At 27.2% G+C, this 25,183-nt stretch overlaps 1 protein-coding gene across 2 annotated transcripts in view; it reads left to right on the forward strand.

Annotated features, from left to right (window-relative positions):
• Nucleotides 1–23,525, forward strand: part of LOC111624868 (fukutin-like) — a 57,062-nt gene extending 33,537 nt beyond the window's left edge. For both annotated transcript variants that reach the window (XM_023367837.1, XM_023367838.1), the window contains exons 3-8: nucleotides 1,459–1,692; nucleotides 3,505–3,785; nucleotides 21,820–22,076; nucleotides 22,161–22,297; nucleotides 22,688–22,812; nucleotides 22,894–23,525. In XM_023367837.1, coding sequence (XP_023223605.1) covers nucleotides 1,459–1,692; nucleotides 3,505–3,785; nucleotides 21,820–22,076; nucleotides 22,161–22,297; nucleotides 22,688–22,812; nucleotides 22,894–23,104 — 1,245 coding nt within the window. In that variant the 3' untranslated portion in view covers nucleotides 23,105–23,525. The remainder of the gene's footprint in view (nucleotides 1–1,458; nucleotides 1,693–3,504; nucleotides 3,786–21,819; nucleotides 22,077–22,160; nucleotides 22,298–22,687; nucleotides 22,813–22,893) is intronic.
• The last annotated feature ends 1,658 nt before the right edge of the window (nucleotides 23,526–25,183 follow it).

A 25,183-nucleotide genomic window follows, 5' to 3' on the forward strand; every position in this document is an offset into this window, starting at 1 on the left:
TAGAACGGGCTACTCAAATATTTTACGTTTTTGATACTAAATTAACATTTGAATTAAAATTTTATATTATTTTTATAATTTTAATGTTTCTTTATATAGTTTTTAATAAATTTTATCTTATTTTCGATAAGCGAAATTAAAAATTAATAATAAAACAATAAATTTTATTGACGCATAAAGCCGACATAGTTGATTTTATAATTTTTTGCGTAAAAAATAGAAAATTAAACATAAAAATAAACGCGTTTAATAAAAAGTATAGAAAGTAAATAAATTATTATAGGAAAATATGGAAAGAGCTATAATAACTTTACAAACTTTATATTCATATTTATGTAAATTTCCTTTGCAAATTTTTAATTGTGAAACTTTATCTTCGAATATTGAAGTTGTTTTAATAATTCTAGGCGTTATTTTTCAATGTATTGATATGTTCCAAAAAACAAAAGAAAACCAACAACAAAAAAAATCGTCGATAATTGTTCTAAAAATGAGCAAACAAAACCAAGCAAACATAATATTAATCAATAAAGTTAGCTGCTAACTCGCCAGATATTTTATAAAAATTTGAACATCAGGGCATTGTCGGAATAATTTTAGATGATTTTACGCTCTGTGTATTACCTAAAATGTTATTAAGACAATCAACAATTTCATAAATGTATATGAATTCATTTTCTATAATTGCATTTTGTTCGTATTCAAGTGAGATGAAAGCATGATTATTAGTTTCAGAGTAACTTTTGTATTAACATTTCATTTACAACGGATCACATATAATGATTAGCAAATACGAGACTTCCTATCTAAATTTCCAACTATACTTTACTCAACAATTATAATATTTGTTGACTAAATACGTTCAAAAAGGCTAAAATATTTAATTATTTCAACAATAATAGTTTTACTAAATTATAATTTATACATATTTAAATAGTTCTAACTGCTAATTTATTCATTGTAACATAGAAAGACACTTACGTTTATGACTATAATCTGCAGTTCGAATCGATAAAACAATTTCGTTAGGGCAGAAGTACAAAATATTACACGCGAAGTAATATTGTATATTTAACAAAACTAACCGATAATTTTATTTTTTGAACGGATTAAATTTCCTATAGCTTAATTGATGATTTTCGATCCACAAGTTGATAAAAACTCATGGGTTATATATCATAAAAATTGCCATGTACGTGATTACAAAGAAACACACTCAAGTTTAATTAGAGATTTTTGTGATATACTTGATGAATCACATCTGTGTATATTATCTGCAAGACCCTATTAATATGAATATTGATCGAACCGGCACCCACATTTCTCTAATTAAAAATTTATAAAATGTTTAATGCTGATTTTTATCGCTTCTCGTTCACATTAATTTTTATTTTATTTTTTTCTTCTTCTTTAGGATTTAACTATTATTATATATTTTTTTTTTCTTTTGACTTTTAGGAACTCCAGAAAATCGTCCAAGCAGAAATTCAGCAGATAGATTTAACTTTCCTAAAAACATTACAGGACAGTGGAATTCAAGTTTTTCTAATCGAACCACGTCTTCTATTATATTTTTTGAATGAAGATGATTTAAAAATTTTAGAAAAAAGAGAAGTTAGAACGAAGCATTTTTATGAACGCTTTAACATAACTAGTTATGGAATTTTTGAAAATAGTTCTAATAGTATAAATGTAAGTTAACAATTTAATAAATTAAAATTATTTTGAGTTTATATTTTACAAAGTTCATATTTATTTTAGTGTAATTTTCCAATGCTTTTATTTATTGTGACCGTAAGCTAATCTATTAATTTGGCTTATGTCAATTTAACTAATCTATGTGAGTACTAATTACTAGCTACTCGGCATTATTAAAGTTTACAAGTTCTTAATGATATTTTCTATTCTAATAGTTATATTTAATAGAGAAACTTAATTAATTACGATGACAAACTCATTATATTTTTTGAATTTCAAAATCCAAAAAATTGAATGTGTATTTCAATGGCATATTTTTGCATTAAAGACAGAGTTCGTTTTTAAAACAACAAACTGAAATTTTTGAATAGTTTCGCGAGTTATAAAATATAATTTGTAGAGAAGAAAGGAATTTCTCTGCTAATTTCGAAAAATAATTGCAAATAAGATATGATAATAGAGGTAATTGTAGATAAAAGTTAACGCTTTGCAAACATTTTAAGATAAATTTTGATTGTTTAAGAACAAAGCTTCATTGTTATTAAAGATTGATACAGAAATTTATTTTAATGTAGTGTTTATTATTATTATTTGATGAGCAGAGATGTTGGCTTAATATACATTTTCAACATTTTTAAATATTTCTATGTAAAGTCGATTCTGACTTTTTTTTAAAAAGTATTAATGTATTGTTTTGTTGGTATTGATAGTTGTTTTAACGTGACATTCACAAAGTTATATATTTTCTTATTATATACATTTTTTATAATTATATTTGTGATTAATGAAAATGTAAGATTAGAAAATCTCTCTGCACGTTATAATTTTTTACATGTATTATTTATGTTTTATAGTTGTTTTAACTCTCTTTTCTTAACTGCAGTAAATATTGTACGAACGATTCCGAATCACGTACATGACAATGTTATTATTCTAAAAAATGAAATATGTCGTCACATTTAAATTTTTTTTTCTGATTTTTGTAAGTTAAACATTTATAAATTTGTATAGTTATGCTGTTACACTGATCTGTTGTTTGTTTGTAAGTACTTAGATTAATTTTATTCATTTGATAAATCATTTCAAAAGAATAGTTTTAAATCAAATGATCCGGTTGAAGTGTCAAACTAAATAATCAAGAAGCAATAATCAATCTGCATTAAAGAAACTGGCATTCTAATCGTTGTTAAGTCAATAAACTTCTCCAACTTGATGATTTTGTCTATAAATATTAGCAAATTTCCTATAAATATTTATAAAATTTATTATTTATTTATACAACGAACAAACTCTATTTTCTAAAAAATTATCATATTTCTATTAACTTTTTTTTTTATTAGTAATAATACATCATTTGTTATTTAATTTGGAATTATATCCGTTGTAATGATTATACAGATTAACAAGAATAGAAAATCACTAATAGCTAATACACTTCTTATGTGAGTCATAGGTATTCTGGTAATACATCTGCACTTCTTATAAAGATCTCTTCTATTCTACTTGTATACATAAAGCATGCCAACAGACTTCTACTAAACTGACAGTGAAAAACCCAATGTTAGTTATATTGACGTACGCCAAAATTGAACGCATCAATGATGCGACAAAACTGATTCATATGCCATAACTAACACGCCAAATTGGCTTTATTTTAAATTTATTAACGTCAAATTGACAGAATTCTATTATTCATTTACTGCTTTAAGAGCTTATTCTTATAATTTATAAAATATAATTTTCAATCTAAAATTTTATTGTTTTATTTTCGTTCATAACAATTAAAAATGACATATTTTGTTTTAGGATAATGTGGTCTCCTTATTTGAGCATTTGGGATATCGCTATTATAAAGAGAAATCTCTAGATTTTAGAGAAATACATTGGGATGAAAATAGAAGCCAAAGTCTTTCAATCACTTCTCATCATTTTTTCATCAAAAATTATAGAATTATACATTTGGTTGTTTTCTTCAATCGAAATACATATTTTTGGAATCCTAAATTAGAGAATGTGCCCGAAGAAGTTCAAAATATTCTTCTACCTTCTGAACTTAGTTATGGAACTCATGCATCTGCATTCGAAAGGTAAATTTATGATAATGTTAAATATATAATTTTAATTATAAATATATTTTACATGAATTTGAAAAGTACATTGTTACTGGTTGTACCGGGCATATTTATTTGATTTTGTATACACAAAAATATAACATTACATTACTAATACAAAATCTGCACTAATATACTGATTAATGTACTGTTGTTACTGTTGTATAAATTTAATTTAAGGCTGTTTATTATAATTTATAATAATAAATTTATAAAATTAATTAATTAACGTTAATGGCCATCATTAGTTGAAATTTCATTAAATGTTTAACAACTTTTTCCAGCGATTATTAAAAAAAATAAGTAAAAAATTCTGCTTAAAAGTAAGCAAAAACAAAGTGTAAACTAAAACAGAAAAATCTCAATTAAATTTTTAAAATTGTTTTTATTTTATTCAATTACGTCCTACAATTCTTATAGCTAATTAAGTTTTCTTCTTCGTTAAATTGATAACAGCACTCATTTGCATTTAAAAATTTCACTAGAGTATTTTTTTTATATTTAATAATTATTGTGACGATAGTTTAAATCTCTTGATATACTTACAATATGTTTATTTCTTAGCTATGTCTTTCAGGACTTTTATTTTCTTCTTGAAGGTAATCGGGTAGATCGTTTTTATTGAAGTACATACAAGTAACTGCCAAATTTACCCTTATTTTACTTCTTTTATGGTCTCATAAACAAATCAAATGTGACCAAAATGCTAAATCAAATCTTTAATTAGAATTAGTTATGTTTTGGGTATTTCGATTAAGCTAAAAGAAAAATAAATAATTTTCACATTCTTTTAAAGATGATGATTTATATATGCTTAATAAAGCATTTAAGATGTATACACACATAAATCATATAGAAGTGGATCATTACGAGAGAGTTTCGGACTTTAAAAAATTTCTGTTACGATTTTAATATCTAATATATTTCGAGTTATTCAACACTAAATTAGATTTTTATTGTAAGTAAACCAATGTTTCCAGTTTTATCATTAAATTTAATAATTAAAAAAGTTCCAAGAATTAAATTTTATAAATTTTGATGAAGGAATTAATCGATTAACCTAATCCGATTAACTTTTAACTTTTATTGAATTTGTTTGATTAGATTCAAATTGATTAATTACGTTAGCCTATATAGGAGTTCAATAAATTTTTTTTAAATTTCCAAATAGCACTTTGAACTAATAAAACGAAGGTTCATTCTCCCGAAGAAGGAAAATTCCAAGATTCGTTAGCAGACGGTCTTTAAATTTCTTAATTAGTTCATTAACATAGAAATTCTTTACACGATTTTTGGTTTGAAGAAGGTAAACATAAAAAGGAAGTTTGTTTGAATTTCAATCTTTTTATTTTATGATTCTTCTGACTTGGAATCGAACAAAAAATTTTGTTTTGAAATAAAAAAAATTTATGTATGTTTTAGTGTTGACGTAAAGTTTTAAAGGTTTTCGATAATTTATTTAATTTTTTAGTGATTGTAAACTGTGGATAGTGAATTTATACCTTTAAAACAAACACTTAAAGTAATTGTACTGTACTATACTGTACAGTACGTATTAATAATAGATAACTTACATTTATAAACATAGCCTATTGAAATATTATAAATGATAAATAAATCAATTTTTCTACTTTAAAAAAATACATTAGCGAGATTCTAAAATGAACTATTGATGGCCACCCATCACATATAAAAATACATAACGTTACGTTTTGAAATTACGTTAAAGTAATTAAATTTAATAATCGACTTATACGTTTCGAAATTAATTTCAATTTTCTAAAATTTAGTTTACAGTATATGAAAGAACTAAATGCCATTATGTACAGTAGACACATTAGTTTTGACGTCAAAGAGGTTATTTTTATAAATTTTATTATTTTGATGGAAAACTTTGTCGGATTTTGATTTATAAATAAGAATATACAAAACTATGCTTGAACTCACCGATTTTTTTGCTTAAACAAATAGATTGTAGTGATTTTTAAATTAGAAACCAAATGTAAGTAGAATTATTTAATAATTTTTATGTATATTTTAGCATATCAAATTTAATTTTGATATTATGCTAAAATATAATAGTTGATAATCATAATTGATTTAATTTTGAAGCAATAACCAATTTACTATTTCTTTTGAAATATAATTAGAAATAGACTTATTGAACGAGAGACTATTATAATGCAAAAAACGATAGGTTTTATACGATAAATTTCTGAAAGAAAATAATATCGCAAATTGAAATACAGTAGAGCGTCGTTTATCCGAATCAATTGGGGACTGGGGTGGTTCGGATAACTTATTTTTCGGATAACCAATTACTGTATGTACGAAAAAATATATTAATTTATCCCGTTTTGAAATTTTTCTCCGTTGCGTGTCGCTTCGCGTTGAATTTTCGTCGATGTTAAGCCTAACGAAGACTATTGTATCGTTAAAAATTATTTTTTTATTTTGTACAAACAAAATAAATATATTGAAAAATATAAAAACAATAAAAAATTATACTTCAGATGTTAATTTAGTATCAAAAACGTAAAATATTTGAGTAGCCCGAGAAATAGCCGAAGATTGCAGCACCACAGCACTAGCGAAAATTTAAATTTGCCAACTGGAATGCTTTCGGATAAACGACGCTCTACTGTATTTTTATTTCTCATGAATGCTTTTTGATAATTTTCCACTTGCAACGGTCATGCCACTTTAACATTTCCTCCCTCCTTTTTAAATATTTGTTTTAAAAAAATATTTTAAATATGTGAAATTATTTGAAAACAGATTATATTATTATGTACTATATTACAAACTACTTTACTTTTCATATAAATATTTATCACCGATCTTTTTTCTTTACTCACATTGACACAATAAGACGAGAACAAATTGCCATATGAGGTAACCAAATTTATTACAATGAAAGTGTTTGTCAATTCGATTATTTTTCTCTAAGTTTAAGTTATAATTACTAACAGGTATGTGCCGAATTCGACGGTGTTATTTAATTAAAATACAATCAATCAGCTTACGCGTTTATTTTACTGATACATTATTTTAACTTTTTAATAATAAAAGTGTTTGGTTAAAAAATAAGAGGGATTCTTAATTTTATTTTATTATTCAAATAGATAGCGTAAGTGCTTACATTTATTAATGTTAAAAAAATAATGCAAAAAGTCTTAATGAGTAATTAGCAAAAAAGCAGGGATTCGGATAATAATAATAATTTGAAGCAGAGGGTCCGACATGTTTATCCCCGTAGATATTAACATTGTATGTTTTCCATTCCGCTTCGCCTAAACCATTATACCTTTCTCAAATCTCTCTTGAACGACATCATCTACAGGACAAGAGCTGTAATTTGATACCTGAACCTCAGTCATTCTCTCCGACGAAGCTGGATAGTGTTTGAAACTTACTAAATTAATGCAAGTATTAATTTAGTAAGTCTCAAATATAGATTATAACCTTGATCTTTTAATATTAATTTAAAATTTGTTAAAGTTCATATTTCTTATTTAATTGAAATTTAAATCAAACTGTATTTAAAATAAAAGCTTTAAAATACAGTTTTTCGGTAATTATATATTAGAATATTATAGTTATTAAGTTTATTCTTTCTAATTTGTTGGATGAATAATATGAAATTACACCGGCATCATAATTCTTTCGTCCAAATCCTATTCAATAGCTAATTTGTAAAAAATATTTCTAATAAATAATATAACATCTGAAATAAAACTCAATTAGAAAAAACATGGAAGTATGCACTTTAGTGTATATATATATGTTACAGTCAAAACCCGTTTTTAGTTAGAACCCGTTTTGTCTAGTTGAAACTAGTTTTAACTCAAATTCATTTTTGACTAGCAGTAAATTCTCGTTTTAACTAGACAAAACGGGTTTTAACAAAGACATCCAGTATAAACTAGTGTTAACTAGTTAAAACGCGTTCTAACTAAAAACGGGGTTTGACTGTAACATATATACATTATTCATGTTCAGAAAATTCTGCGCACCACAAAATGTATCTTCTTTTTCTTCTCTCCTAAAGCACGCTAGATGTATTCGAGCGTTGAACTTTTTATCTTGTTTTTCGCCGTTATAGTTGTATAGATCAGACTTAAATATTCTCTGGTACATACTATAAACATTTGCATAACGATTAAGGCGAAGAACATAAAAGGTTCAACGTTGATTTTGTTCTAGTAGCGTCTAAAGCGAAGAAAAAGAAAATATCTTTTGTGTCTTGTAAGGACTTTGCAAATACTTCATTTTAAAAATTCTATATTTTTGAAATATTTAGTGTTCCTCTTTCGGAAAATTATGAATTGTCTTTTCAAATTTTGACGATGTTCGTTTTTAGGACTGAAAAACTTGAATTGTTTTCACCTATCAGAAATGAGTGTTGTTTCCGATATGCTTCAACTTAATTCTATTGAAGTACTATATTGAATATAAGGCCTACTATATTGAATATTTTTCTATATTTTCATTATTGTGACATCTCTGTATTTTTGACAATGTAATGCAATTATCATATCAAAATATTAATGTTATGATCTATCTAATATTTATTAATATTACATTCAATTACAAGATTAATCAAACCANCTGCTAGTCAAAAATGAATTTGAGTTAAAACTAGTTTTAACTAGACAAAACGGGTTTTAACAAAGGCATTCAGTATAAACTAGTTTCAACTAGTTAAAACGCGTTCTAACTAAAAACGGGGTTTGACTGTAACATATATACATTATTCATGTTCAGAAAATTCTGCGCACCACAAAATGTATCTTCTTTTTCTTCTCTCCTAAAGCACGCTAGATGTATTCGAGCGTTGAACTTTTTATCTTGTTTTTCGCCGTTATAGTTGTATAGATCAGACTTAAATATTCTCTGGTACATACTATAAACATTTGCATAACGATTAAGGCGAAGAACATAAAAGGTTCAACGTTGATTTTGTTCTAGTAGCGTCTAAAGCGAAGAAAAAGAAAATATCTTTTGTGTCTTGTAAGGACTTTGCAAATACTTCATTTTAAAAATTCTATATTTTTGAAATATTTAGTGTTCCTCTTTCGGAAAATTATGAATTGTCTTTTCAAATTTTGACGATGTTCGTTTTTAGGACTGAAAAACTTGAATTGTTTTCACCTATCAGAAATGAGTGTTGTTTCCGATATGCTTCAACTTAATTCTATTGAAGTACTATATTGAATATAAGGCCTACTATATTGAATATTTTTCTATATTTTCATTATTGTGACATCTCTGTATTTTTGACAATGTAATGCAATTATCATATCAAAATATTAATGTTATGATCTATCTAATATTTATTAATATTACTAATGCAATTATCATATCAAAATATTAATGTTATGATCTATCTAATATTTATTAATATTACATTCAATTACAAGATTAATCAAACCACAGAATTACTTAACGAGTTATTTTAAGGTTTAAATTATTATTACGACAAATTAATTACTCTCATAAAATAATTATATTTAATACTCTAATTTGGCAATTTGGTTTGTGTACGTTATATACGATAATTATTTTTTACCATATTTTGGTATGCATTATTATTGTGTTTATTGTTGTTGTAAATGTAATGAATATAGATCTATTTGTATATATGTATATGTATGTACGGAAATTTAACTTTAATAATGTATTTGCATAAATATATACAAATTATTAAATATAGATCTTATTATAATAATTAATAATCAGAAGTCAATGACCAAATTTGGATTGTTTGATTTTGCTTTTGTTAATGCGAGGCATAACAAGAGGTTGCCTGTCAGAACTACCCGCATAGTCGGTCAGCATGGATGAGTCATGGGTAGTCGTGAGTCACATCATTGGTGTATCCAATATTATCGTAATTAGTCACCGGAAAAAAGTTTTTGTATATTTTGTTTTTTTATATATAAATCTAAAAACAGAACCAGCATTTCTTGCATAACGTTTGTAGATAAATAAATTTATATTTCAGAAAGAAAAATACATAAAATATAATAAAAATAAAAATTTGGTATTTTTAGTTTCTTGGTCAAGATTCTTTATTGTTTCTTTCAACCTTCAGGGCACTAAGAGGGCCTTTTTAAATTAGAACCGTCCATGTGTTCAGCCAGATCCACAGTGGTGGCTGCCATGATGGGAGATGGGGTCCAACATATCCGGACGAACTGCCCGTGAAAAATTCCGGAGGTTTTTCGACCACTCGGATTCGATCCCGAGTCCTCCAGAACGATACGTTCACGCTTTAACTCAGTGGTTTTCTACCGGGGTACCACGAAATGGATTAATGTAAGAAGACAATGCAAAACTTGGGCGATCTGCGAAGGAGAAGAGTGCGCCTCCAGGAAAACTTTTTATAGAAAACTGGCTCTATTTAGACGTTAAAACAGACGCAGTCAGACCATTGGTGAGACGCAAACTACTACTTCTAGTGTTTAGTGGTTTTATCCACTCGGCCATCAGTAGGCTCCAATGCCGTAAAATATATTTCTGAACATCACCATAACATTTCTTCTATGTATTACTAAAAGCGCAACAATTCGGAATTGATAAAGTAATATGGATGCTACAAGTAAAAAATTATCAAGTTAGAGGCGTCACTATGTACAAAAAGGTCGAAAAACACTGCCTTAACCATTTCCTGCATCCGGCTGTCTGGTTAAGGAGTCGAAATATACCTGTTCTGTCCTCTGAAAATGTCTATGCTACTTTTGTGATAAATTGTGGCTGGTCTGTATTAGATCGGAACCTGGAGTCGGATTTACAAATACTTAGCACAGTAAGTTACAACGAATTTCCTATTAGTTGCCAGATACAAAAAGTCTAGTGTTTACGAAGAACATCGTAACTTATGCTACTGTAAGTCTAAATACTACGATAATTTAATAACTTGATTAATTCAACATACTGAGAAAGATGGTGGCCAAATTTTTGGCTCCATCGATAATGAGAACAGCATTCCTAGTTATTCTCGATTATCTGTTTTAAAATATTTCTAATTCTAAACTTCTATAATACTATCGAATGACGAAAAAATTGATTGGATTCCTTACAGTGGACTGTCGTGCGAAAAAAAACTCATTAATTAGAACTTAACGTTTAGTTTAAAGAAAAGTTATCCTTTTCTCTAAGCTAAAAAACTATTGTTTCATCAATTTCTTTCAAACTTCAATATACATCTATTAGTATAACTCCAATTATCAATTTTGAGAAGTTCCACGCCTAGATCGGTTAGTTTTCTATTATATTTTATACTTTCCATCGCCTTTGTTCTTCATATGCCATCTACGAAGAATTTCAATTCTAACGAAATAAAACTGGGTTAGCTTTCCTCGAACATTGCAAACACGCAAGAAGCGGTAAAATTCTGAAAAAAATCAGTTTTGATTGCCTCTATTAAAACGGCAACAGTCACTAGTGATGCGGTAAACACATTCTCGTTATCAATTTCTTCTACAACGTTTCTCAAACTATGGGTCGTGATCAAATATTGGTCGTGCTAAAATTTTAATCGGTAATGAAATGATACTGCCTTCCGCAAAAATACTTGTAGGCTTATTACTGAAATATTCTATAAGAACTAAGAACAATTGCATATGTTAAGTATTGAAGACTAATAATAAGAAAAAAGTTGTTAAAATTGTAATTTAGTAATAAAATTAAGATTATAGAATGTGTGTATACGAAATATATATTTGTTTATACAGAATGAAATTGACAAAATATTCTTACAATCTGAAAAAGTATATTTAAAAAGAGTTCATTAAATTTGAAAAATATTATAAGTTTTTTTTTATAAAGTAAAACAGAATCCCGAATAATTTTGAAAATGTTTTATTATGTTTAAATCATCAGTTTTATATTTTTAATAGTTAACTTCAATTTCAGTTTTTATTATTGAAATTTATTTGTTACAATTCGAAATTAGCTTGAACCGCTCTTAATGGAAATGTACTCAATGTTACATTTCACACGTAGAAGTTATTATTAATAATGCATAATTTTATTTCTTTATATAGAATACAGTGACTCCAGTTTATAATTTTCACATTCTTTTAAAGATGATGATTTATATATGCTTAATAAAGCATTTAAGATGTATACACACATAAATCATATAGAAGTGGATCATTACGAGAGAGTTTCGGACTTTAAAAAATTTCTGTTACGATTTTAATATCTAATATATTAAAATCGTAATGATTTTAATATATTAGATAATATATTTAATATATCACGTGAACAAAAAGTTTGATAAACACTGTTCTTCTGTTTTGTAACAGATATTGTGACGTGTTTTTGTGAATACGAAATGTAAAATGTCGTAAGTTTCTGGTAACTTTACGATATCGGAGAGATACTACGTCGTATCTTACAAAATATTGTAAAGATACGACGCACCATTTCATCCATTCGTGAATCCAGCACATGGATCGGAAGTTACCACGCTGCTATCTACCGGAAATATCAATAAAATATTGTATTTAATATTAATATCAATATGTTATATAACTACCATACTATTATGTCAAAAAATAAAGCGAAAGAATATAATGAAAATAAGAACATTAAAAAATTTTCTCTATGAAACTATAACATTTAATTTATCGGACCACATTTTGTTTCAAACAAGAAATGTTATTGTTTTATAATTCTTTGCCCACATAAGTATGCTGATTCTTTGCATTAATCAATCAATCATGTTCTATAATTTTATATTAGTTATTATGTGCATAAAAACTTTTGATCGGATTTCTTGTCGGAATTAATGCTTTGTTTTCGACAAAAACATTAATTATGATAAGAAAAGAACAAAACAAAAAAAATCTGATTTGATATTCTATCGAGATATTGTATTTCAAATTCAGTTGATTTTTATGGTCGAAAGAATAAAAATTAAAATTACTTATTTGACTTTAAATAAATCACTACAAAAATTAACACTAAACAAATTACTAATACAAATGAGAAAAGTACAATACTGTAATTGATTACAAAATAAATCAAAAGGAAAACTTACGCTATGATCAATAAAATGAAAATTACGCTATGAATAAAATGAAAATTAAAGACTTAATTTTCCACTTTTTAGATTAATCAACATTCTTGATCAATCTAAAAGTGGAAAATTATTATTAAATTCAATTAAATATAAGAATTAGTCATGTATTAGTATTGATCTTTCTGTGGTATTCAACAATGATCAATTTTAGGTAGTTAATTTTTTTCTATTTATAGGGTAGTCGTGAGTCACATCATTGGTGTATCCAATATTATCGTAATTAGTCACCGGAAAAAAGTTTTTGTATATTTTGTTTTTTTATATATAAATCTAAAAACAGAACCAGCATTTCTTGCATAACGTTTGTAGATAAATAAATTTATATTTCAGAAAGAAAAATACATAAAATATAATAAAAATAAAAATTTGGTATTTTTAGTTTCTTGGTCAAGATTCTTTATTGTTTCTTTCAACCTTCAGGGCACTAAGAGGGCCTTTTTAAATTAGAACCGTCCATGTGTTCAGCCAGATCCACAGTGGTGGCTGCCATGATGGGAGATGGGGTCCAACATATCCGGACGAACTGCCCGTGAAAAATTCCGGAGGTTTTTCGACCACTCGGATTCGATCCCGAGTCCTCCAGAACGATACGTTCACGCTTTAACTCAGTGGTTTTCTACCGGGGTACCACGAAATGGATTAATGTAAGAAGACAATGCAAAACTTGGGCGATCTGCGAAGGAGAAGAGTGCGCCTCCAGGAAAACTTTTTATAGAAAACTGGCTCTATTTAGACGTTAAAACAGACGCAGTCAGACCATTGGTGAGACGCAAACTACTACTTCTAGTGTTTAGTGGTTTTATCCACTCGGCCATCAGTAGGCTCCAATGCCGTAAAATATATTTCTGAACATCACCATAACATTTCTTCTATGTATTACTAAAAGCGCAACAATTCGGAATTGATAAAGTAATATGGATGCTACAAGTAAAAAATTATCAAGTTAGAGGCGTCACTATGTACAAAAAGGTCGAAAAACACTGCCTTAACCATTTCCTGCATCCGGCTGTCTGGTTAAGGAGTCGAAATATACCTGTTCTGTCCTCTGAAAATGTCTATGCTACTTTTGTGATAAATTGTGGCTGGTCTGTATTNCGCATTCTTAAAGCATTAAATATTTTGATTGTTTACTTTTTAAAAATATTTTAATGATCACATTTCGTCTGATTGGTTACACCTCACAGTTCTCCTAGACGCATTATGTATTTATTTCTTTTTCATCGCTTAAATATATCTCATAGATCGTTCTTTTATCGTATGTCTGATAGTTTGATTAATATAGAACATACGCTTTACCTTGAACATTCCTAATATAAAAAGTTTGGTATAATCCTTAAATCCTGTTTAAAAATTTATTTAATGTTATTTATGTTTGGTATAGAAATTATTTGTCCTTGGACATTTCCTATTTGTAATATAAATAAATAGAGAAAAATGAAAGAAAAGACAGCTTGTTTATTTATTTTATTTAAATATGTCTCTAATATATTCTTTTATATGGCTAACTTTGGAACTTGAATCTATTTTTAAAGCATTTGTTACTACGGTAGTTTTATTTTATTTTATTTTAATTTTTTTAATGAAATTTTCAGATAAGTTTTTCAACACCAATTTCAATACAAAATGAAGAAAACATTAAAATACGGTAAAAACTGTATTTTAATTTGTTTTCTTTACTTTGTATTGAAATTGATATTGAATGCAGTTTGATCACATGACATTTAGAAAACAAATCGTTTCAAGCGTTTAAAGTCCGGTTCACTCGCAATGTTTATCGAACGTGTTTTGTCTGTTTAGTCGAAATGGTCAGTCAAGACGTTACAAACTCTCGCATCTACATGACAACATTTGAATGCTTTCCCTCAATTTTGAAGATTCAGTATAAAGGAAAGACTCCTTTTAGTTATTTTTGCAATGTGCCTTGTGAGACAAAAGCAAAAAAGATGGTTCTCTGTTATATCGAAACAAGTGTTGCACAAAGTGGTTACTTAAAATAGATAATTTCGCAGTAAAAATAGAAAATATATTATATTATATTATTATTATATCTACTTTTTCAATAAATCAATAAAACAATATTTTTTACTCCCACTCACAAGAGAAAGTTTTCATATAATTTTAGGTAAAACTTGATAGTCATTTATTGGAGGAAAGAAAGAAAAAAAAAAAGAATGGAATTGGTCACAATAATAGTCTAAACTTGGTAGACCAAAATGGAGCTCCCACCTTATATTAGATATATAAAAAGTTTATGTATAATACATTTTATTTGTAATAATGCTAACTTAATATTAATTTATAATTGTAATATTTAAATTATTTCAACAATACGGGAATGTCCTACTGGTTCGAGGTCTACAATATGCAAATAGACATTTGCAAAATTATCGCTTATCGCAAGATTACAGCAACAAAAAATACAGAAGACTCCAAATGAAAAGTAATAAACCAACTGATATAAATTGACTTTTAAATGTTTCAAACATTTAGAATTTAAACGTGAATTCAGTATAGTAATGTATATTTAATACCATCCTTAGCAATTTTTCTTTTGAAATGTCCTTACAAACTATGATATACAGCCAAAAGCTTACTCTTTAGAATTCACTTATAGTAATATAAATTTCGTTAGAATCGAATATTTTTTAAAATTTATTGCTATTTGTGACGCTTTCAACTTCAAAATGTGTCTTAACAATGCAAAGAAAAAAATCTCATAACGTATATATAGAAGATGGAAATACTCTTTTCAGTTTGATAAGCCACTTTTTACAGATATGTCTTTTATTAAGCGGAAATCGATGAAATATTTTTACATTCTTGCTTATTGGAGTGATTAGAAAATCATATGCAATGTAAAAATTTAGCAATTCAACGTTATGAGTTCATTCTAGATAGAATTAACAAGCATAGACGACTAATGCAAAACGATGTTTACACGTCACTTATCCAGAAGTGTATTTGCGGTGAATAACGTCCATCAGAATGTAGATTTCTAATGACAGCTTGATGTAAATGTATTCAGGTTTGTTCTAGCGCTCAGGCAAAGCCCGAGTTGCTTTATGAAATTAGAAAAAGGGCACAGGTTAAAATTTAAAAAGAAGACATTTATAATTCTTATTAGGCTCAATTGGTTTGTTTATAAATATTTACTGATTTTAAAATCGGAGATTGGTCTTATCTTTTGATAGGCGATATTCCAACCGTGTGAGACTGTGTTGGGCATAAGAAAAATAGCCTGCGGGTGGCACAACTGCAGGAACGGCCTTTAATATGATATTAGCATAATTATAAAATATAAAATTTTCATAATTTCTATTCTATTCTATAGAGATATCATCGATATAACTAAAATGAACAAACAGGATGTATCAGCATAAGTGATGTTGAGAAGATATTTTATTCCTCTCTCCTTTGGCTGAATTAGTTATAAAGGGGTGTGTATTAAATCCTTTGTTAACTTAACATAAATATTGTTATACTTAGAAAAATGCAATAAAAAATTAGCTCCATTTGAGATTCAGTATTTAATACATTAAAAAGTGAGCTCTCGTATGTCATATTTTTGTAAAAGTAACCCAATAATATAAGTTGTTTCCAAAGATACTATTAATGGAAACTTGTTACATCAATTTTATAAACCGCTTTTAGCATAATCAGTAACTTTCTTGATATATTTTTAGTTGTAAAAAAGAAATTTAAACTTATCCATATCTTAACTCTCTATTCCTGATGATGTTTGGATTTCAATAATTGAAAAGTACTTAAAGTATTCACGAATATTTTAAAATTTATTTATTTCGCTGAATCCGTTTCCGATAGTAACTGTCAATGTTAGATATTACGCTTCCGGAAGCATAATCATCCGAATTACGATGTTCCATATCAACTAGATCTAATCGCTTTAATCTTAAATTTTCTTAATACAATTTAATACTTTGCTTTTCAATATTTAATTAACAAATATACTTCATTATTTTATAATTATTTCTTCTGTGTTTTAATTTGTTTACTTGTGATAAAATTGCCAGGATAGCAAACGTAAATTCACAAAAATAAAAAACTAAAGAATAAAAAAAAGTTCTTTTTCCTTTTGTAGCCTACACCTCAAAAAATAACATTACATTACATTAAAAGAGTAGAGAGGTCTGTATATGCACAGACTTTACCTCTAAGAAATTAGAAGTGTTGAAATTGAAATTAGAAGAGGAAGTGATAGTAAGTAGGGAGGGAAAGGAAATAGGGAAAGATTGAAGGGAAGTGTCGGATCATTGATCGTCTGCATCAGAATTGTTGAACAAGTAAAATACAGTGACAAGACAAAATATGTTCAGTAAACAGTATAAAAACAAACATGACAAGTTTGCGCGTGCGAGTGAATGTGTACAGCAAAGGTGGGAACAGATACAAAGTTTCAACAATTACAAAGTATGCTGTAAATTGGGTTGACAAAGAGATCCTCAAAAAATAACAGTCTTATAGCGGAGTCAAACTTTATTTAGAGGACACTGGTCGCCTTAACATGCAAAGTTACAAAACTTCTCTTGGTGACGGTACAAGTCTTTTATTTTTGTGAATTTACGTTTACTGTCCTGGCAATTTTATCACATGTATATTATATTTTTTATATTTTTACTCGTGCCGTCACCAGAAGGAAGTTTTGTAGCGTTTTTTATATTGAGGAAGACGAGTAGCTTCTAAATAAGGTCGACTCCGTCGTAAAACTTATTTTCTAAGATGTGAGAAAGGAAAAAAGATTTTTTTTATTGTGGATTTTTGTTTACTTGTATCAAGTTTTTTTAAAAAACAAATATTTTTGTGCTGAAACATCTAACTGACCCAGTTCATTAACTGATGCAATAAAAGCATAAAGCAAGTATATACAGGATAATTATAAACGGATTATATATATAAATTCACCTATTTTTAACTTGTCAAACTTCCTTCCCTGCAATCTCTTTTCATCCGAGGGAAGAGGAAGAAGTCGCAAGGTGTCAGGTCTGGTGAATAAGCAGAATGTGGAAATGGACCACCTTACAGGACTCCTAAAACAACTGGGTCATTTTGGCTGCGTGTTCGGGAGCATTATCATGATGGATCATGATGTGTAACTTGGATCTTGGACAATGTATTCAGGTTTGTTCTAGCGCTCAGGCAAAGCCCGAGTTGCTTTATGAAATTAGAAAAAGGGCACAGGTTAAAATTTAAAAAGAAGACATTTATAATTCTTNTAAGCAGAATGTGGAAATGGACCACCTTACAGGACTCCTAAAACAACTGGGTCATTTTGGCTGCGTGTTCGGGAGCATTATCATGATGGATCATGATGTGTAACTTGGATCTTGGACGTTCGTCTTCGAATAACTGAAGCACTTTTCGCAAGCAAACATATGAATATCGTTTCCTGCTCACCTTACACCTTCCAGGATGACAAGTGAAAGGATGCCGCAACGGCGGAAAAAAATTGCGACCATGGCTTTTCCATCAAGTTTCTTCGAGAATGCGCTCTCGGAGAAACTTGATGGGATCGTCCTTGTCTTCGGCTCCGCTGCATGATCTGGTTTTTAGTTTCAGGGCCGTAAAAGTATATCTAGGTTTCATCACCTGTCAGTATTTTGGTGACTGTATCTGACGTTTCGCCATTAAATTTCTTTAGCATAAACTTGCAAAAATTCACACGGTCTTCCATTGGTTCAGCTGCAACTGATGAGGTACACAACGTGCAAGTAGCTTCCTCATATGCAGGTGTTCATGCAAGATAGTAATGACTGACCCCCATTAGAGATGTTGAGGTTGCCTTCTAGCTCTCCGGTACTTATCCGTTGATCTTCGTCAAGCCAGGGCCGCACCAATCTTCTCTGGAATCCCCATGGCCTTCACGTAGATCGTCATCAAGATTGAAGCACCCAGATCGGAAGCGCTGATACCACTTGTAACAGTAGTCTGAAATTGGGCTTGCTCGCAAACTGCTCGTTGGAGAGTTTTGAGACACTGCACCGCTGAATCTGTCAGGCGAATATGCACCGAAATTGCAACACTTTTGTCACGTTCAGTTAAGGACTGTAAGATAGGCTGGATTCATGCACTTGTATAACGATTGTGTCTCTCCATGATGCGGAGACAGATTACCTTCCTGTGAGCATCAGAGACCTCAACCGATCTTTATTTTCTTACAGAAACTTCTTTATAACTTTTTCTTTTCCTCGTGTATCAAATTCTGTTCACTTCTTTTTTATAAGATGTATTGAAATCTTGATGTTTATAAATTTGCTATATCATTGGCCGAGAACAACATTTTTTTTTCTGTCTCTAATTTTGCATATCTTGAAACTTTAATACTACACAATATAATGTTCCATTTATCCTACTTCTATCTTTAGTGAAGTCTATTTTCACTCTGCTTCACTATTGATTCCGCTAAAGCAAAAAGCAATTCGTTCTATCTACTCTCCTAAATAAATTTACTAGATCCTAAATACGTGCTTACAATTTATATACATAACGTTATAATTAAGTTGATAACATTATGTATATAAATTGTAAGCACGTATTTAGGATCCAGTGAATTTATTTAGAAGATTAGAATTTTGTTAAAATGAGTACTTAAACGCATTTTAACAAAATTTAACTTCGTTAAAACAAATTGATCGCCTTATATAGTTGATTGATGTATAATTGATACAGATAATAGCTTATAATGTATTCTTAATGTGATTTTCATGTAGTTCACGTAATTAAAATAAACTACTACTAATTCTTTTTGTGATAAATTATATTGATTAAAATTTAAAATTGGCCGACGATATTTATATAAAAATATAATGAAGATACAAAAAGTCTTCATCAGTCCTTCGTTTACAATCACCAACGACAATCCAAAAACAAAACTGGAGCGACGGACTGGTGAAGAATTTTGTATCTTCAATATACAGGTATTTTTAAATTAATGTATATTTACATAAATGAGCAAACTAAACTTATTTTGTCTATTTATTTTCTACATTTTGTGAAAACTCAAAAAGGGAAGTGGAATAGATAATTTTATCATTTCATAAGAAACGAATAAATTTATCAATGAAGTGATAAATGTAATATAAACACAGAAGGATTTAAAAAAAAAAATTCTAGAAGTGAAAAGACATGGAAAAATTTTATTTTAGACAGGAATATTTTATATATAAGGCATTGATACTATTAAATTTTAGGGATCATAGGTCCATGACTGATAATCCCAAAAATTATCAACATCAAAGGAGAAGATAGAGGGTAAGGGTTATATCTTAAGTGGAGTCAGATTAAATAAAAGTTTTACTCGCTATTGGTATTACATTTTTTTTTTTAAACCTTACTTCTACCCCAAAATAAGATTGTCTTTTTATAATATTTTTAAAAATCTTATAATACCATTCTTACTATAATGGATAGTTCAAAGTTAAAACCATGTATGGAGCTATTCTCTTACTGTTTCTTTTCTATAATCATCCATTTCTAAACTTAGATGCTCTTGTTAAAAAAAGAATATTTATCGGCTTTTCCTCTTAGGGTGCCGGGAAAGTCATGTAAGATCCCTTTATATATATATAAACCATTATTAAAAATGTTTTAAATTCCTATCACAGGTTAAGTAAAGATATAACTGATTCAGAAATTCTTAATTTTACGATTTATCGTATTCATATTCTTATTGTAATTTTTCAATATTACTGAACATGTTATTTTAAAAATTTTATTGAAAAAAAATCCAATAAAACTAAACTAATTTTTAAAATTTTTATTATTATTCAAAGTATAATTGCGTATGATTTACTTTATTTTATGTCAATGTGATGAATGGTTTTTTTTTCTTTTTGTGATTTCAAAACTAATTTCATAAAAAAAATAACAAAATCAGAAAATTTATTGTAAAAATTTCTAAAATGTTTAACTTTTTCCCTCTTGTTGAATTGATAACTACAGAATTTTTAATTAAAAAATTTAATTAAAATTCGTAAGTTATAAAACATTATTGAATTATTTATAACTTAATTAAAACGATTAATATTTACATAGTTTTTAAATAAATTTAATATAGAAAATAAGTCTAGTAATTTGCTGAATATACTTCAATTTTTTTTAAAGCATAACTGGCAGATTTTAAAGACATTTTTGATATATAAACAATTGATTCATTTATTAAATTTCATCAAAACTCATCGAATAATTGCGTTACTTGAACTCCGCTTGAACATTAATACAGTGCATTTTCGTTAATCCGGCAAATGCGGGAATGATGTCGGATTACCAAAAATCCAATATCAGGAGTTTTTATATTCTTACAAAATTCAACGAGTCCGAACGCTGCAGACTTTGCTACACGTTTGATACATTACACACTGCTATATGCTTCTAATTTCTTTACGCACGATTTTCTATCAATCTGAAGATGATACGCACAAGTAAACTCTGTTAAGATTGATTAAATTGATTAAAAAACCTGGGAAAAACATTAATAAACGCTCTATTGCGCAAAATCAACATTTTTAATGATTCGTGAGCATATAATAATTTTCCAAATATGTACCCATATACAGTACATACAATTCGCAAAAGCTACAGATGTTCAAAGTGTGAGAAACCTGTCCTTGCATTGGTCTATGGGAAGAAAAATACATCAGCACACGTCACATTTAGTAGTTATGTTACTGAACCACAACGTATGTGCTCAATATTCATTCATCACGAGACTACGATAGTTTAGTCAATACACTGCCTGAGAGTGCTAAATTACCGGACATTAAATGTTTTAAGTATTGATAAAAGAATATCTTTAAAGATGTCAGCATTACAAATCAAAAAAACTTATTTAATTATACTTATAACATTGATATATAAATTATAATTCTGTTTATTTAATAGAATGATTTACATTATTTCCAGATTTGAAGTGATTCCATCCAATTCGACAATAGAACAAACCATTTATGTGCCTTCAGATCTGACATATTTTTTATTCGAGATTCCGTCCTCGAATTTTCACGAATGTAATTTTGTAAATGTTAAAACTTTCTTTTCAAACAATGAATATGAAAACGATGCCAAATTTGATGATAAAGTTCGTAGAGCAATCGAAACTTTAAAAGTCATATTAAAACCTTTTTACATTTCATTTTGGATAGGTAGTGGGACTTTATTGGGTAAGTTTTTATCAATTTAATAATTTTATAAATGATAAATTATTGAAAATATTTCTCAGATAATAATATATGTTTTAAACTTAGGTTGGTATCGTCAATGCGGTGTTATCCCATATACAAGTGATGTGGATTTTGCCATTTGGATCAGAGATTTTGATACTGATTTAGATAAATATATGAAAAAGCAGAAATTTATGAAATTGAAATACGTTTTTGGAGTGGTAAATATTCAGTTCATTCTGATGAATCTTTAATGATATACGGGGTAATTCGAAAATCTTCATACACAAGTAAATAGCTCATTTTATTATGCAGTCATATTAAGTCACAAATTATGTACTACATGGATGGAATTTAACTGAATGCATCTCTGTATGCATTCTTCTTACTCATGGCAAAAGCATATTAACACATTTTGTGTACACATCATAAATGTGTTTCTTCAGATCATTAATCAAGTTTTGTATGAAGATTTTTGACTCACCCTATACTTTTTAACATGCTTTTTCTGTTCTCTTTCCAGAGATAATAAATTAAAATAAATTTAAAATACATAACTTGAATAATTTTATTGTTTAACTTTTAATAACTTAAAAATTATTTTATTTCAGCCAGAGGAAAGTTACCAATATGCTTTCTATTTATCTAAACTAAGAATAGATCTATTTTTCACTTATAAAGGACCTTATAATTATTGGTATGGAGGACATATGCCGAGTTCAAAAAAATATTTTCAGTAAGTTTAGAATAATAATAATAATAATAGAAATTCATTACAAATATTAGTTTCATTAATAAAAAATAAATACTTTTTTAGCTATATTTATCCAAAATTCGTCCTTTGCTCAGCGGAATTATTAAAACAAAAAATCTTAATTCCTTGTACAACTGAAGAAATAATTATTGCAGAATATGGATATAGTTGGATGAAACCAATTAAACGATGGAATTATGATGAATCGGCGTACAATATAGGCCCAAAACTCCACTGGCCCGATAAATATAATCATACATTTATAGTGTATTGAAAATGGTATCTGATAGCATGGAAATGAACTGTGTTCAATGAAAAGTTTCAAGACTTTTAATTCAACTTTATCTGTGATTTGAATTTTTATTTTATTGTCTACAAGCAGTTACGACGTTAAATAATTTATTAAACGAAAGTCGATCTTAATTTTTTACAAACTATATTTTCGTGTGTATATTTTGAAATGGAGATTATGGGAAAGAATTCTATATTTAAGAAAAATACAATTATTATTATTTATTTTATAAAAGTTGTATTTATATTTAAATGAAAATTAAATTAGGGATTTCGTTTGTATATAATTTTACATCATCAACTTTATAGTTTAAAATAAACTATAAAGAATCAAACTCTATAGTCCAAAAAAATTCTAGTCCATTAAGTCTTAAATGTTTTTCATTTACAAATTTTGATTATTGTAATATGAAATTTTAATATTAAAAATGTAATTATTTTAATTAAAGCTTTAAAAAAATTATTTATTGGACATTTAACGTTTGATAATTTTATCCAAATTTTATTCTACTCAATATTTAAACATTTGTCTTCAAATATTAAATTAAAACTTTACTCGAATATTCAAAAAAAATTGAACGTGTTTTGTATTTTTAAAACGAAAACAACGATATAAAATATTTATTTATAAACGAATTTTTAAAAAATGTACAAGTTATAAATATTTAAACATTTGTTTTGCTAAATAAAAAAAAAATAATAATTTTTTTCTCAAAATATTTTTCACAAATAACATTTAAATCTTATTTAACTTTTTAAAATTTTATTTATTCTAGCAGTCTAAACTTGTTGTTAGCAACAAAATAAATTAAATAAACTTGAACATGATTTAAAAAAAAATATGATAAAAACAAGATTAAATGTTAATATTTCGTGCTTTCATCTGTCAAACTTGATAACGTAGACAATACATAATTTAAGAATAATATATTCCTATTTTCAAAATTAATTTTAAAACATTTTAAAGATAGTTTTATTTTAGGAATTCACATTGAATTTTTTATATATTTTTATTTATTATTGTAGGTTTCTATTTATCATTAAAGAATATTTAAAGAAATATTTGAAATAGGAAAAAGAGAATAATTCCTTTTTAAAATTCTTTTCATGTAACTCGTAATTGTAATCATATAAACACCAAAAATGTATTTATTTAAATTTATTAATTAAATGTATATAGTGCTGTATTATTTAAAGTATAACAATATTCAAATATGTTATTTTTATACTAATTTTTACATCAAAAAATTTTATTGCTATAATAATAATAATAATAATAAATAAATTGTTCCGTAGTTATTTGCGGAATGTAAAATATAAGCTATATAATAAAGTTTTAAAGTTAATAAGAAATTCCAATTTAAAAGTATTTAAATCTATTAGTTTCATTTCTTCATATCTTTATAATTTAGTCATTCATACATTTTATAGTACACTATTAAAATACATAAAATATGAGCAAATGCTTCGAATAAAAATAAAAAAAATAAAAAAACATTACCATCAATAAAATCCAAACGCAATGCTTAATAAATTTCATTATCTTTGATAAGAAATGAATGGAAAATAATTACAAAATACGATAATTACAAAATTTTAACTGTAAATTTAATGCATTTCCAAATGCTTAATATTTTCGATTATTTTATCTTTCGAAATTTATGATTTTACAATTTTAATGCGGATTATCATTAAAATTTTAACGAGAACTTCCATTAAATATAAAATGATTTCGTAATTATGTAGTAAAGCCTTAAGAAACATCAAAAATTAATTTAATCTAAATTAACGGTAATTTCTTTGAATAAATTTCGTAATAATTGCGATGTAAACTTTCTTTTTTCGCGTACGTTCTTTGTGTGCTCTAAAACTGTCCTATGTGCTTTAAACTTATATTTTAACTGTAAAAAGAATTTATTTGTAGATATATTATTAAAAAATTAGTTATTAAAACATTATTTTAATTTATTCCTTTCAACAATGTATATCAAAGTACAGAAATTTTTAATATAAGCATCTTCACCTGTGATGGATTTTCCATTCGGCCTATGTGGGCCTTATC

Source organism: Centruroides sculpturatus, unplaced genomic scaffold (genome assembly GCF_000671375.1).
Source record: "Centruroides sculpturatus isolate CEXI.00-Female unplaced genomic scaffold, Cexi_2.0 scaffold301, whole genome shotgun sequence".
Lineage (NCBI taxonomy): Eukaryota > Metazoa > Arthropoda > Arachnida > Scorpiones > Buthidae > Centruroides > Centruroides sculpturatus.